Source organism: Primulina eburnea, chromosome 13 (assembly GCF_022965805.1).
Source record: "Primulina eburnea isolate SZY01 chromosome 13, ASM2296580v1, whole genome shotgun sequence".
NCBI lineage: Eukaryota > Viridiplantae > Streptophyta > Magnoliopsida > Lamiales > Gesneriaceae > Primulina > Primulina eburnea.
Window position 1 is genome coordinate 35,520,190 of NC_133113.1, and position 15,913 is coordinate 35,536,102.

Below are 15,913 nucleotides of genomic sequence, written 5' to 3' on the forward strand. Positions count from 1 at the left end.
AGACACCTTGATCATCTTTATGACATGTACGTATCCGTTTTGGAGTGAGAATATTTTTATTGGTAAGAAAGACATGTTTTGCATCTTACTCCGACAGATTTCTCCTACAAAGAGAGCTTCAGTACATAAGGTGAAAGCATAAAAAACTCAACTCCATTAACCAGAACTTTCTTACTAGCTTTGATACGCACGCACGCACGCACTTTCAAAGACCTCATCCAAGGTCAAAACAAAAGTTGTTAAGCTTAAGCTGTTTATTCGAGACAACAGTCTAATTCTTCTAGGAAGCGACCCAAAATAAACTATGCAATGAAATGCTCAAGACTGCTTATTACCCAAAACCACTGATAAGATTTATTTCAAACAGGCGGAGGAATTCACTCCAAAACAAACGCAAATAACATATATCTAATACCTTGGCTGGTTGCATACATTTTCACAACAGTGAACACACACCTATTATCCATTGGTGAATAGGAGGTACCGTGATGGTTTGTATAGTGAGGGTGAATATTGCATTCCGACAACAGTACTCTAGCTGGATTGGCCTTTTCAAAAACTCAGCATGTTGCGAAACCGAAGCTGTGGCTGCATTCCTTCTATTACATCTAATAGTTTACATTGGAATTTCCTTTGGAATGAATGATGCACCATCCAGTCTATTTACCTGCAAATTATGCTCTATTAAAATATTTAAAAACAAGTAATCTCAAATTATGTCGCCTCAGAGGAGTATCCCAGTTTACCTCTCTTCTTGAGCTTGTTTCGGAAACTCCTTTTCTGCTAAATGCCTTTTCCTGAAGTAAAATGATTACATTCTAAAGATCGTTCCATAACAAGCTTTCCTAAATAAAATTTTAAAAAAGTAATTGTCTGTCTTTAGCTAAAACATTACCACAGACAATCCAGTTCGATCTCGATTTGATTCTGTAAAAAGACTTGTAACGAGGCCATCTTCACCTGCTCTGGCTCTATGTAAAAAGTCTACAGCTGAAGCCACCTACCAGGAAACCAGCTCGTCAGATTTCGCATAAACAAAAATCAAGGGGACGAAATATTTTTTATGATCCTCGCTCTTTACAAAGTGGAGGACTGTTCTAAATTTATTCATTTTTCAACCTTGGGTGGCATAGGAGTAAAACTAATCCGATTCTCCAGTCATGTCAAATTTCTATAACATTACGTGGGTATTTGCCATATATTATTAATTCACATGCTTAGGTAAATTACAAATACAACTGAATTTTGAATAATAGGAATATAGAGGAAACAGAAACCAAATAAAACATAAATATTAAGCGGTATAACCATCAAAACTGACATCCGAGACACAATATACGGTCTTCTTAATTTAAAATACAATCTATCATCCCTTTATATATAGACAAAACTAGGCTTGGATAATAATGGTGGTAATTTTTTTATTAAACAGTAAAACATATTTTATAATCTCAAAGATATAGACTTACCTGAATAAAATGCCAAACCTTCTGTATGTCAAGCCCTCGAGCAGCAGCATCAGGGGACACAAAAACTCCACCTTTCCGCTGGAAATCAACTAGATTCTCTGCCCGTTCTTCCAAAGAGATGCTACTATGGTACCGTAAACATTCGATATTAGCTCCCATCAAAATCAAATGCTATAATAGCATTTTTCGATGATCATCTCTCATGATGAGAAAATGTTTTTTTCCCCTTAAAAAAGGGAATTAATTAACTACGGGTATTGCCGCAGCCGTAGATGAATGAAGGGACCTCGGATTTTGACGATGAAGATAACTTCCGCGAACCGAACTGGCATCAGGAAACATCTGTTTCAAAATCCCTCCGGAAGTTTTCTTTTCATTCAGAGGAGGAGTGGCTGCAACAAAAATGTACTGCTTACAGCGATCATATAATCTTCTGACACGCCTCCAGTCCCGTTTTATCCTAATCTCAGATTTGAGCTCTGAGTCCTCTATAGCAGATGTATCATCAGAATCTTCATCTTCCTCATCTAAATGTGCAAACATTTCCTTCTCAGCCTCTGTTTCAGAGGATTTTAGAGGAAATGAGTCATATTCCCGTGCTACAGAAGCTGCATTTTTCAGTCGAGACAACTGCTTCGATTACTTGGTTCTGAAAACTTCCACAGAGCAGCAGGTCTGCTTCATCAAAAACGTACAGAATTGATTGACATAGACTACAACCAGTGAATGATGATTTATTAACAACTAGTACCGCATTGTCACTTGAATGAAAAATTACCACATACTTCACATAGCGTATATGATCAACACGTCTGCGGTTGCAACTGGAGTTGATACTATCATATCCGGTTATTTGATTGACAAGCCCTGCAAATACGGTATACTATTGCATCAATGTTATATGTTTTGTATCGAATCCAAAATAAATAGTGAAGTAACACATAAGCAGGAGCCACTCTCCAACCAAAGCTACTAGTTTTTTTGGGTTTGAGCTTTATTTGTAGACTTGAAGCATGGAATTTATGTTCTCGCTGAAAATTAATACAACAGATAGGGCAAACTTGGAGAAGGGATCATGTTGATAATGTGGCCCTTAATCGAATTATAAGTACAGAGGTAATCATAGTCGATTGAAAGACCTCCAGAGTAGGCCATTGTGAGGATTTCTCAAGGAGTAGTAATCTATCATGGCACGCATTAGCTTCAGGATATATTCGCTTGAAGATTTTCCCACCTAATATGCTAATTGTTTTAGATTAGAACTTTGCTTTTCGGCCTATGTCTCAACAATCACCAACAATAAATTTTAGAACAATACAATGGCGTACCTGCCGGACACAAATCGCAGCAACTGTAAGAAATGGCACACCGTTTTCATCCATAAGGGAGTTAGCCATGCGGGCAACTTGCTCACACAGCACACATTAGGACAGAGAACAAGAGAAACACGGTGGTTCTTGTGCCGTTTCTGATCATCCACAGCACGTTTGACACATCCATATTTCTACATAGCCTATCAATGAGAGGAACTAAGTATCCATTGGTTTTGCCACTTCTGGTCTCTGCTGCAACCACCACATCAGCTCCTGCAAGAATGGTTGGTACACAAGCTGCCTGAATTGAGATTTTAGTGAGTTAATCTTTGAATCCGATGATCCAACCATGACTCCGGAATACGCAAAAGGTTTGAGAAAACTGCGAGAATTACACAAAAGACGAGAGGATTGCGGCTTTAACGACCCTATGTCTCCAGGGAAATTCCACAACACATATTATTCGAACTTGCAGAATGGTCTGGGATTATTGGTTACTGATTAAACTTTGGCGTTTGATACAAGAACGAAGCCTTTGGTGGATCAGTATGCAGAGAATCAATCGGCATTTTTTTATGCTTTTGCTCGGGCAATGGAGAAAGTGAGTGTTCTCGGTGTCAAGACAGGCAGAAAGGGAGAGGTGCGGCGAAGATGCGATGTTCCAAATTCATTGCAAGCACAGTTAATTAAATGCATGAGAAGTCATATAATTATAATATCATCAAATTAAGATTGAAGGGATTAATAGTTTATATATATATACTAGAAAAGTGCACGTGCGTTGCACGTGAGCAACTAAATTGTTGGAAATATAAGTACGAAATTTTGATAATATTTAAATGAATTAAAATATGACTAATAGCATTTATTAATTGAAACAAAGCAAACCACAAAATCAAAAAACATGACCATAGATGATATACGAATCGGAGAAATTATCTTATCCACATGACACATTTTTCAATATATTTCTTGGTTGATTTTGATAACTCGACAACCATTTGTCGTAGTTTGTTATAATATACATATAACCATTTTGGTATACTTAGCAAGTATATCATCGTCTTTAACATCTATTATGTTATTTAAAATCCTCGTCTGAGATTTGACATGTTCGTAATTTACTTCCCTATCAGGACGTTTTTTCGGTTTTCTATATTGTTTTTATCCAGTAATCTTATTTTCCAAATATTTATTTTATTGTTGAATGATTTTTCAGTTTTTAACAATCATCAACTATAACTCATAAGAATAAATGTTGTTTTTAATCGTGATTGGTTTTTACTTGTGAGTAAAAGTATGTATAACCTATATATTCTTCAACAACATAACTAATGAATGATGATGTAATTTCTTCGAACATCGTGATATTTGTAATATCATTTTATATATTTAGTATCAATATTATCAACATATATCTATAAGTTTAATAAATTTTTAACAATTATTTCTCAATCAGTGTGAGAAAAAACTTGAAAATCTTTTCAAATGACTATATCTTAGAACTGTGTCATCGTTTAATTTGACGCAATTCAGTAAAGTCATTTCGTTCGTCATTTTTTAGAAGATTTGGAACAATGATTGCATGCATCATATCATGGGGACGATATAGTTTAAATCTCATAAACAAAACAAATTTTATTATATCGAGTTTACATTTTGTTTTATAATAATTTTATATATTGTGGAACGATATACAAAATTAATTTTTGTATTTAAAAAATCTTGAGAAGGACACAGATAACGTAATTAACAATTAATATATGTATATGAGATATCATTCAAAAATATATATATAAATTAATGACACAAACAACCTCCAAAAAAATATAATAACTCAAAGTTCAAAAATAGTTTATTAAGTACAATAACAAAGAAATTGAAGTATATACGAGCAACAAAAACATAAATCACTCTCAAATTAAATACTAACTCATATTATTCAAACAATTTATAAATTTTTCAATATTTTTTTTCAAATAAAGCGAATGATATTTTACTTTTTAAAAAACACACAAAGGAAAAAATGGTGCCTCAAAATCATCATGAAAAATCCTTTAATAAAACCTTAAGAAATAAAAATATAATACGAAGTCACACAATTTTCCTTAGATCAAATAAAATAGATGTTAGTAATATTACCAATTTTTTAAATGTATAACATGATGATAAATTTATAGTAAAATCAAAATAATAATTAATTTGATTGATTTAAATACACTATTAATTATCATATTAAACTAACATGAAAAATGACTTAAAAAACCCCATGAACATGACAAAATATAAAACAAATGAAGGAGTAAAAAAGAAAACTCAAAATTGAAAATTAAGTACACTATTAATTAACATATTAAAATAACATAGAAAATTACTTAAAGAATCAAATGAACATAACAAATTATAAAATAAATAAAAGGGTAAAAAGGTAAGTTCACAATACAGACTCATATATTTATATAGGTATATATTTATATATTCATATTTATATATAGGTAATAGATATATATATGATAGTTACTATATAGTATAAAAAATAAGTGATACAAAAGAACGTTAATCAAATTTTTTTTTGTGGGAACAGTGGAACGTCAACCAAACCCTAACTGAAGATCTAAAGACATAGCGGCCCTACCACAAGTACTTTTCTCTGAATAAGGGGAAATGAACTCCTTGGATCCGCTCCCAATTGTGAGACTGAACCATTAAAGGTCACTCAACTATCAGATTCTATGTTCCTGTTGAGATAGTCAAATTCAAGGAGTTTTATTTGACGACTGTAGTTTGATAAAGATCAAACGTATTTTTTATAAATAACTTTATACGTAGAATCCGTCATTGGAAGTTCTGAAAGTTGCTTAACTGCTAAGTAAATGAGGAAAGTGGAACCGTCTAATTCAGTGAAGGAGTTCACAAAATAGGCAGCTTCCAAAAATGAATCAGCAGAATTCTTTTTTTTTATTACATAAACGAGATTTGTACCCTCGTCATATCGACGATGTCCGATCATTGATCAGATTTATACTGAGTTCATGATTATTTAATTAATGAATTTAGAATATATAATTAAATACTATTCTAAAGGAGTCTAGGGTTCATTAATTAATTAATTAATGATTATTTAATTATATTATATTATGTATTATCAAGAGTTGATAATTATTTAATTATATCTGATATTTGCAAGAGTGGAAAATACAACTTGAGAATTTTAAATAATGAAAATTATAGATTCTTGATTCAAGTAGAATCTCGATTCAAGAATAATTCAGATAGGATTGAGAGAGTGTTTATAAAAAAACATATTACAAAAAGTTGATAATATAAAACACGATTTAATTAACACAATCTAGTTAAGGATAGTTATATGCATGCATCGTCGTTGTCACTGCCGCCGGAATTGCACGTGCAATTCCGGCAATCATTCTCAATGCTCAAATTTCTTCAAGATTTCTAGTGCGATCTTGGCGAGAGACACAGTTTCTAATCATGTACCTACATCGATAATCGAATAAGATGTGTATTTCAGTAGATCGTTCGTATATATATACAAAAATGTTTTACCATCTAAATATTAGGTTAGCTAGAGTCAGCCTTAAGAATGCAAAAATAAATTAAAATAAACATTTTATGAATGATTTTAAATCAAACAACGCATTAATAAGTTTTGAAACATAAAAAGTTATAAAACTCTATTGTTTTTTGACTGCGAAAAAATGTTACTTTAATATTTAAAGCAGTTTTCAGGATTAATGATAATGGGATTGATGTACTGTTGTTGAAAAAAAATGGAAACTGCGGCGGGATTGATGAAGATTATTATAAATGTTAGCAATGGATGTACTTCATCTTGTAGAAAGAGGAAAATGAATGGATAGTTGCTCAGAATTATCTTGAAGTTGATCATGGCAGGATGATAATATTATTATGGGGGACGTAAAAGATGAATTAATACACTCTTACACCTTCATTAATAATAATAAAAAAAAATTGGGAGTCAATCCCTAGACCCTAGTACTTTATGTATGGAATGATTTTACGGGTTTCTTTAAAAAAAAATTATAATTATTAATATTTAAAATACATAATATCATTAATAAAAATAACTTGACAAAAACTTATGTGAGACGATCTCACGGATCGTATTTTGTGATATGGATTTTTTTTATTTAGATCATCCATGAAAAAGTATTATTTTTTATTCTAAGAGTATTACTTTTTATTATGAATATTGATAGGGTTGACCCGTCTCACATATAAAGATTTGTGAGACCGTCAAAAGACATACTCAAATAACTTGATACATAGTGAATTTCATGTTCACTTGAATTTAATCCATCTAAATAATACTAAAAACTGAATTTATTTTACCAATTAACAACCTTGTATTAAAACCCTCTGATTACTTTCATCATCGAATAATTTTTTTTAAAAATCAAAATAGGAAATCAAATAAAAGTATATAGTTGCATTGTTCAATGGCCAAAGGAAGAAATAAATACATAAAATGATATAAGCATACGCTCGAGCAGCCATCGGTGTAACAGAAATGTATAACCGACTTAATTGTATTCCATGTTCCAACACTTTTAGCAGTTCTTTTCTTATTATATATGTTTCTACATGCTATAAATTGTGTCAAACTTCACAAATCTGAAAACAAAACTATTATATTTAAAATAACTTTTCCGGGACTAACAAGATTTTGAGTCTTGAAACTGTTTTCACCAATAAAAATAGAGTTAACTGGTTTGGTTGATGGTGAACTTCAGTTCAGTTTTGCTCTCATCTGGGATAAAATATACTCTGAGAAATGCTGGCAACTGAAGCATCATTGTCATGGTAGAGTGGTGACGACTGGTTTTCGCTCATCTCGTTAAGCTCCATCGTTTTCTCATCCATGAAAGGAGGATTAGTCGGTATAGGGAGGTGTTCATCTTTCTTTACCAGCAACTGTAGTGCCTTAGACATAGAGGGTCGTAGCGAGGGGATCTCTTGGGTGCACAGAAGTCCCACGTGGACGACTCTTAACATCTCATTTTTCACAATATTATTAGGGTAGTTATGTAGCATTACACTCGGATCGAACAGCTCCTCCACTGTTCTTTGCTGGAAATGTTTCCATGCCTACAAAAAAAGGTTAGTAGTTGTACAAGTAATCAGACTCGTAAAATCTTGTTATTTTGTTATGTGACCTGGATGTTTCTCACCCTAAAACCCAACTTTAGATCCGCTCTTACAATATTGCATAGATAACAAGTGAAGTCTTTAGAACTTACAATGGTTACCAAGCTGTCCATGTATTCAGTACTTTTGCTTCTGTTATTCTGCCTGCCCGTTACAATTTCCAGCAAAAGCACACCAAAACTGTACACATCTGCTTTTTCTGTCAACTGGCCATGAGCTAAATATTCTGGAGCCATGTACCCTCTGCATATTTTGCCAATTCGAGAAAACTTATGGTTCTCTACTAGTGTAAGGGTGAATACATTTTAGGATTCAAAGAATGACAAATTCTCACAGTGTTCCTGCTATAGCAGTGCTAATATGGCTTTCGTCTTCTTGAAAAGACCTTGCCAGCCCGAAATCGGCGATTTTGGCATTCAGTCTGGAGTCCAGGAGAATATTGCTTGCTTTTATATCTCGATGGATGATTCGTGCCTTTGTGTTCTCATGAAGATAGACCAACCCCTCTACAGTTCCTATAATTATCTTGAATCTCTTCTCCCAGTTTAATGCTTTCCCTTTGCTTGAATCTGCAACCACACTTTGTTACACAATAGTTTATACAGGGAAATCTAATAAAGAAAATCAGGCAATCGTCAAAAATTTCGAAACAATAGCAGTTTTTCTTACCGAATATGAAACGATCCAGACTCTTATTCTGTAAAAATTCATAAACGAGAAGGCTTTCAGGACCTGAGCAACTGCATCCCAATAACCGGACTAAATTTTTGTGCTCAATACTGCTAATAATGTTAACTTCGTTGTAGAAACCGGCAGCTCTATGTTTGTTATTATAGAAAAGCCTTTTCACAGCAATTTCTCTTCCATCTGGCAAAACACCCTGTATCAACATCGAGCTTCTAGTTTCAGAGATCAATTTATTGTGCGTCAACACACTTGTAACTAACTGTTATAACCTTGTACACAGTGCCAAATCCACCTTGGCCGAGCTTGTTGGACTCATCAAAAGAACCAGTGGCCTTCTCTAGTGTCGAATATTTGAAGTTCAAGCTGCTATCGTGAAGGGTTTTCACCAATCCATTTGCGTCATTGGAACCTTGCAGGGTCGTAAACGGTTAATTAAAATGAGTAACAGAGTGAATTTCCACCAAATTTATATTTGACATAATTTAATCTAAGAGACCAAATTAAAATTGAATTTAGATAAATGTATCTTCTACCTTTTCTCTTCCTCTGTATTGTCCTGCGGTTCCAGAAATACACCACAATGACACCTCCAATGATAAAAACTGCAACTGCACTAACCACTGCGACTACTATAACTATTATCATCCCTGTGGAAGAAAGAAGAATCATACTGACCAAGCCAGATCGATAAAGAAAACTAATAGGCAACTAACGTTAACATTTAAAACTAAGAAGATTGATTGAGATAAGAAGTTGAGACTTTACCTCTCGAACTACTTTTCCCCGGTGTAGGATTAAGGAAATTGGTATCCGAGTACCGCAAAATACAACCTGTATTCAGTGCTCGGCCCTCGGAGAAAGGCAAGCACCCCAATACCCTTGCAGATGCATTCTCCAAACAATCTCTGCAAGAATTCCAACTCAGTGTCCTCCAACAGTTGGCCAACACATAAACTGACTCGTTAGCTGTTCCAGACACGGCCATCTCCGCCCGAGCATAACCATTATGCTTTTGCGCGGCAGAAACCGAATCAGAGATGGCCTGTCTTGCAGTAACTTGAAATGGGTTACTCTTTCGAGTCCCATTCCCACATACAGCGTGATCATTTGGCCCCATAAATTCTTGAAAGAAACTGTAGTTTTCAGCTCGCATGAAACAGCCGTCGAGAAAAATTCTTCCACCATTAAAAGGAAAACACTGGGGCAGAACAGTACGAGCTTCGGCGTAGCATAAAACACAGTCAACCAAGGAAAGATCGCCGTAGCATTGTGCTAAACCGTAATTGGTATCCAGACCAGAACCCATCACAGCTAAGCCAAAGCCGGAAGTTCTTATTTGGTCGCTTATGTTCTCCATGGTGGCGACAAAGTTGGGTACAAAAAGGGTGGGATTATTCTCACGTTGGTGCCCACACATAATCTTGACAGTTTGAGATCTGGGATCAGCAAATGTTGAATCTGGTAACAGCAGCATATTCAAGATAACGATGACGCAATATGGATTAAGAACAGATCTCTTCATTTCGGTTGAATCTGAAATTCCTCAATTGTCTGTTTAAAGGAGCAAGTATCAAGAGATTAAGAATGAAATGAATTAAATTACCGGAGATGATAATTGAAGAACTTATGAATGAGAATGTGACACCCCTACCAACCAGAGAGCCGACCAACATTAATCTCATAAAAATACAGCAGGACCCCACCTAGCAATAGCTAGAACACTGGGACAATTTCTTACTAATATCATCATCGTCTAATAATCTGAGGTATGCTTCGCTATCTTGAATTTTTCCATAAACATATACGACACCGGTTACTGAAATCCTATCAGAGAACCATTCCAACCATTTTTTTCTCTCGAAATTTTCAAATCAACTTGCACAGCTTGGAAGAGCAAAAAATCATCTTAAAATCAAAACTCACCGCTTTTTTCTCACAAGCTAAGCCAAGTGATCAGCAGAGAAGATGAAAAAAGAGAAGAAAGTAAAAGCGTGGCTGCACTGTGTGATTCTGACAAGTGAAGAACAGAGGTTGGATATGGTTGAAATCAGACTTCTTCAAAAGTACTTGCGATTTTGTTCATAAATTGGAGCAGGTTTCATTTTAGTCAAAGAAAAGGGCTTAATGTCAACAAGAGTGGCTAATGCTCGTACAGTTGTCTAATTGATGATGCCACATGGGAATAATATTTATTTATCAGATCAAATTAACGTTTTATTGCTTTTAAGTAATTTTATTAAACTCTTGCATCCGCCAAAAACTAAATATTTCCAAACCATTGATTTTGTATATATAAATATAAAATAAAACACAAATAAAAATTAAAACTAAGAATGTCAAAATCAGATACAATCCATAAACCCGAAAAAATTAGGTTTGGTTTTTGGGATTTTGGGGTTCAGGTTGAACCCTATGCTGACTCAAAAAAACGATCGGGTTAGGTTGACCCGAAAATTTTATTTTATTTTAAAAAATATAATTAATAAATATTAAACAAATGAAACAGTAATATTAATAGTAAAATATAACTCATAATATTTAATATAACATCCTAAAGAAATTTTACTTTTTATTTTTACAATTTTATATAATGGATAATAAATTTTATATATCAATCTTTCGTAAACTAACATTGATGACTATTAATATTTTGTTAAATAAATTTTAAAATAATAAATAAATCAATATATGTAAAGAAATGTACATTCAAAGAAGATTATATGGTAAATATCAAATAAACTTATATAATAATTATTAAATATAGATTTTAAACTATTGATATGATTTTCACAATTAAAATTTGAAATATAACAAAAGAAATAAACTTTCATATATCTTTTTGTGATACTACAATTTATTACTTAATTAGAAATTACACTAAAAATATAATTAAAAAATTACAATAAAATCATTGGAAAAAAATGTAGAGGGAAAATGTAGTATAAAGATGAGTTATTTGCTGAAATTAATACAGGACTTACAATTTATTTTTGAAATGTGTATAGAAGGTTTTACAATAAAATCATTGGAAAAAAATGTAGAGGGAAAACCAAAAAGATAAAACATCTAAATGTAGTATAAAGATGAGTTATTTGATGAAATTAATATAGAAGTTACAATTTATTCTTGAAATGTGTATAGAAAGTTAATTTTGTCATTACACAATTGGAAAACAATGCACTTTATCCACACTTTTATATATATATATATATATATAGATATAGATAACTCATATATATAATTTGTTTTCATTTCCATTAAATTGTGAAACCCAATTAAACGCCAAAATCATCGGGTTGAAAAGTCTTTCATAGATCACGGAAATGGAAAAACTCAGAGGAACGGAAAAACAAAAATAGTATTTACATTTATGGTTTCATGCCATTAGACAAGCCTATCTACTTTAACCTTGTTATCAATCAAAACTCTTTCATCTTGGTTCAATAGAGCTCTCTGTTATTTCATTTCCAGACGAATGAGTGTGAGAACCGGGCTGTGAAAAATATGTCCCCCGTTGGTACTTAAACTGACTTACGATACCCGAACTCGTCGAGCTGAGAAATGGTGGCTGAGTTGGCTGAGGTATTTCATATACATAATTGAGTGTTTTCACGATGGTTGACATGGACGGACGAATTTCTGCATCTGCCTGTACACAAATTAGGCCTATCTGAAGAAGTCTGGATGCCTCTTCTTCAGGGAAAATACCCTTGATTGATGGATCCACTGCTTCACTCACTTTTCCCGATCCATATAGGTTCCACACCTAAAAAACGGCCCAGATAAGCAAAAGATGCATAAATTCATGCTGTGGATAGAAAACCAAGGATGTACCCTTTGTAGGATAGGAAAAAAGTTGGTATTCTTTGCGCCACAGATAACTTCAATAACAAGAACTCCAAAACTATAGACATCTGCTTTTTCTGTCAATTTCCCACGAACTATGTATTCTGGAGCCATGTAGCCACTATAAGATAGAAACTACTCAGCGTTCTCTTGATAGCAAGATTAACAAAAAACAGACGAAACAAAACATCACTGGAGATAGAAACATCAAGAAAAAATGTGCTTAATTTACAGTGTGCCAGCGACAGCAGTGCTTATGTGAGACTGATCCTCTGGGAATAATCTGGCAAGACCAAAATCAGCAATTTTTGGAGTAAAATCATCATCGAGCAATACATTGCTCGATTTTATGTCTCTATGTATTATTCTTAATTGTGATCCTTCGTGAAGAAAAGCCAAACCCGAAGCAGTTCCCAATATTATTTTGTATCTGTCCTCCCAACTGAGAGGCTGGCCATGTTTTCTACCTGAACCAATCCAAAGTTTAAGTGTTGGATCATGGTAAACAATAAAAAAAGGTGTTCAGAATCTGGACTTGAGGTTAAGAGAACAACCAAAAAGGTGATAATGGAGGCTTTGATTTGGGACATATTCGTACACAAGGAGACTTTCAGGCCCTGTAATACTGCAACCCAAGAGCTTCACTAAATTCTTGTGATCAATACCGCTAATCAAGTTAACTTCATTAAAGAAATGATCCGCCCATTGTGATGTATTGAAGAAAAGCCTTTTTACAGCAACAATTTTCCCACCTGGTAAGGTGCCCTGTTTGTCAATAGACAGAGAGAATAGAAAAGCTTTATCGAAGTGGCCAAAGCATCCATTTCCTTCTAATAGAAGAAGAGATTTTAAGACGCTATAATTACTTTATAAACTGCACCAGATCCTCCTTGCCCCAGTTTATTGGAGATATGAAAGTAATTAGTCGCTTTCTCAAGATGTTCATACGAAAAGTTGATTTTGGACTTGTTAACTATGGCCAAAACTGACCCTAGTTTCTTTTTCTCTACAAGATCATAGCTTGTGTTAGTTTTCATATTAAAATATCTAACCAAAAACAAAAATATTCGACCAAATCTATGTACCTCTTCTCAGTCGTAGAATCTTCATCATTCCAAATAACGAAATGACAGCTATAAACAGCAGAAAAGCAATAGCAGCAAAAACCGAGGCTAGAATAGTTGTATGGCGATTAGAGCTCCCTAGTACCATGGGTTCATATCAAATTTATTACAACAATGCGTACATTGGATAAACCAAGAAATGTGAGATGGCCCTTGTAGTAAGTAAGTTGAACAATAACAAAATTTAACTCACCTCCGCCCACACTAGATGAATCAGCCTCAGAATTGTTGTAAAATCTTGTTAGGGAATATCTAAAGTAACAACCAGCATTCAAAACCCTTCCCTCCACCTTTGGTGGGCAAGAACCGATTCTAGACACTGAACTCTCCAAACATTTTACACAATCACCCCCTTCTACAAACTCCCAGCATTGAGCCATCCCATAAACAGTCAAATTCCCCTTATTCACGAACCCAGTAAAAAATCCATCAGTCTTAGGCCCCTCCACTCTCATATTCCTTGCCAATTCCATAACATTTTCACCAAACAAAGTCTGGTCCCCAACAAAATCACCACCTCCGCAAACAGTTCTATCCACAGAACTCAAACTCTCATTAAAAAACCTATAATCATCATATCTCAAGTAGCACCCATCATAGAAAAGCCGGCCTCCTTTAACCAATCTCTGAAATGGGAGGCACCTCAAAATTTGAGTCTTGCACCGAGCAAAACAAAGGTCACAATCATTCTGAGACAAATCTTTGAAACACTCGCCAAATGTATAGACCGTATTATTTCCAGTTCCATTTACAACAACCCCATATTTTTGCCTAGCAATTTGTGGTGTTACAGAATCCATGGTAGCTAAAAAGTTAGCCACAAAAACTTGCCTATCGGAATTTGTTGCTGATATGTTGCTACATATTAAAGCTGCTTCTGTTGCTCGTGGATCACAGGCGGATTTTTTCGCACATGCCAACAACGACACTATAATCCACAGAGCTGGAAATTTCATTTGATTCTTGAACAAAAGTGAAAAAGAGGAACTTATGGTTTTGGAAAGTTTTATTTTTTATCACCTGGGAAGACTGAGTTTAGTGGAAAAATTCAAGAAACCGTATGGGTGCTGAAAACTGCTCCGCCTTTGTTGACTGATGTAGATCATTGATGATGAACTAGGGTCTTCCAGAATCTGAGGAATTATTATAATTATGATCGTATTTTCGCCACCAATCTTCCAATTTGAAAATATAAACTTTGTTGTCAAATTTTATTTTTGATATAATATTTTTGTTTTTATTGCAACTTAACTCTCTCTTTTTTTTTTTTTTTTTTGAGATAGCAACGATATTTATTCGATATAACAAGGAATGTAAATGAGTCGAGCGAGCGAGCCGAGCCGAACAGTATCAGGCTCGGGCTCGGCTGGTTAAACTATTTGCTCGGCTCGTTAATGGCTCGTTTATCTTGTTTAATGAGCCTGGCTCGGGTTCGGCTCGTTAAACAAGCTCGTTAAGGAGCTCGTTTCTGCTCCGAATCCAACTCCAAACCACAAAGTTATGCAGAAGCGGCATTCAATGAAAGAATCTTCAAATCTACGTTCATCTCCAATTCAATACTACCCTTATTACAATACAGCAGAAAGCCTTATTTGAAGAAGAGTTCCTATATCATATAATACAGATACATGTCGTATGTTGTCTAGTCACAACATACCTCAATTCTTCGTTTCAGTTGATGTAGCTTGAAGATTTCAGTATAATAATCTATCTACATCAATAACATATTCATTTAAATCAATAACATCATTCAAAATCGATAATATAAGTTTTAAATAGCTTTTGAAACTTCGAAAATTCATATCAAATTTAAATCATCGCATAATTCCATTACGACTTCGAAACTTAGTTTCTTGTCGGTTATTCTACCACATATATTTATCAGAATTAATAACAATTGATAAATAATTCTTCAATCTCAATCCAACGATTAAAAATTTCATAATTCTCATATTCTTCCTCAAATGACAATAATTCAAAACACTAACCTTAAATTAAAAACTAGAAAATTCAAGAAGTATGAACTTACCTTTTGTCAAAATCTTCGATCACGTTGAAACTTCAGAATCGAAGGAGAAACAGTAAGAAAACCAGATACACACGTAAATGCAATAGGAAGGAATAAGGCGGTTGTGCTATCCAGTTAAATCTGATTGCATGTAATATTATAATATATATCTATTACTTCTATTAAGAATTTGTCTAATAGAGCCAAAAATATTGGCCCGTTTTTGGATCTTCCAACTTTGTCCTTGGTCTGTTTTTTGTTTTCTCAATTTTACCCTCA

General features: G+C 33.9%; 2 protein-coding genes and 1 pseudogene across 6 annotated transcripts; all 3 read right to left on the reverse strand.

Annotated features, from left to right (window-relative positions):
* Nucleotides 1-232: 232 nt before the first annotated feature.
* On the reverse strand, nt 233-2,866 carry LOC140810541 (DEAD-box ATP-dependent RNA helicase 22-like; annotated as a pseudogene).
* Nucleotides 2,867-7,233: 4,367 nt separating this feature from the next.
* LOC140808678 (cysteine-rich receptor-like protein kinase 2) lies at nt 7,234-10,755 on the reverse strand. Of its 4 annotated transcripts, none has more exons than XM_073165837.1 (8): nt 10,580-10,755; nt 9,422-10,207; nt 9,190-9,303; nt 8,926-9,065; nt 8,639-8,849; nt 8,304-8,538; nt 8,062-8,212; nt 7,234-7,909 (listed from the first exon to the last, which is right to left on the reverse strand). In XM_073165837.1, exons 2-8 carry the CDS (start codon nt 10,176-10,178, stop codon nt 7,568-7,570), a joined length of 1,950 nt encoding a protein of 649 aa, XP_073021938.1. In that variant the 5' UTR covers nt 10,179-10,207; nt 10,580-10,755; the 3' UTR covers nt 7,234-7,567. The 4 variants fall into 4 exon arrangements, with proteins under 4 accessions (XP_073021938.1, XP_073021941.1, XP_073021940.1 ...); XM_073165840.1 differs by lacking the exon at nt 10,580-10,755 and adding an exon at nt 10,395-10,556; XM_073165839.1 differs by lacking the exon at nt 10,580-10,755 and adding an exon at nt 10,308-10,322.
* A 1,241-nt stretch (nt 10,756-11,996) lies between these two features.
* Nucleotides 11,997-14,784, reverse strand: LOC140808679 (cysteine-rich receptor-like protein kinase 3). 2 transcript variants are annotated; one of them, XM_073165842.1, is made up of 7 exons: nt 13,820-14,783; nt 13,588-13,704; nt 13,369-13,508; nt 13,057-13,267; nt 12,735-12,969; nt 12,491-12,623; nt 11,997-12,422 (listed from the first exon to the last, which is right to left on the reverse strand). In XM_073165842.1, exons 1-7 carry the CDS (start codon nt 14,580-14,582, stop codon nt 12,087-12,089), a joined length of 1,935 nt encoding a protein of 644 aa, XP_073021943.1. In that variant the 5' UTR covers nt 14,583-14,783; the 3' UTR covers nt 11,997-12,086. The 2 variants fall into 2 exon arrangements, 1 of the variants encoding a protein (XP_073021943.1); XR_012112993.1 differs by having other exon boundaries at nt 12,303-12,422; nt 12,491-12,969; nt 13,820-14,784.
* Between the last annotated feature and the right edge of the window lie 1,129 nt (nt 14,785-15,913).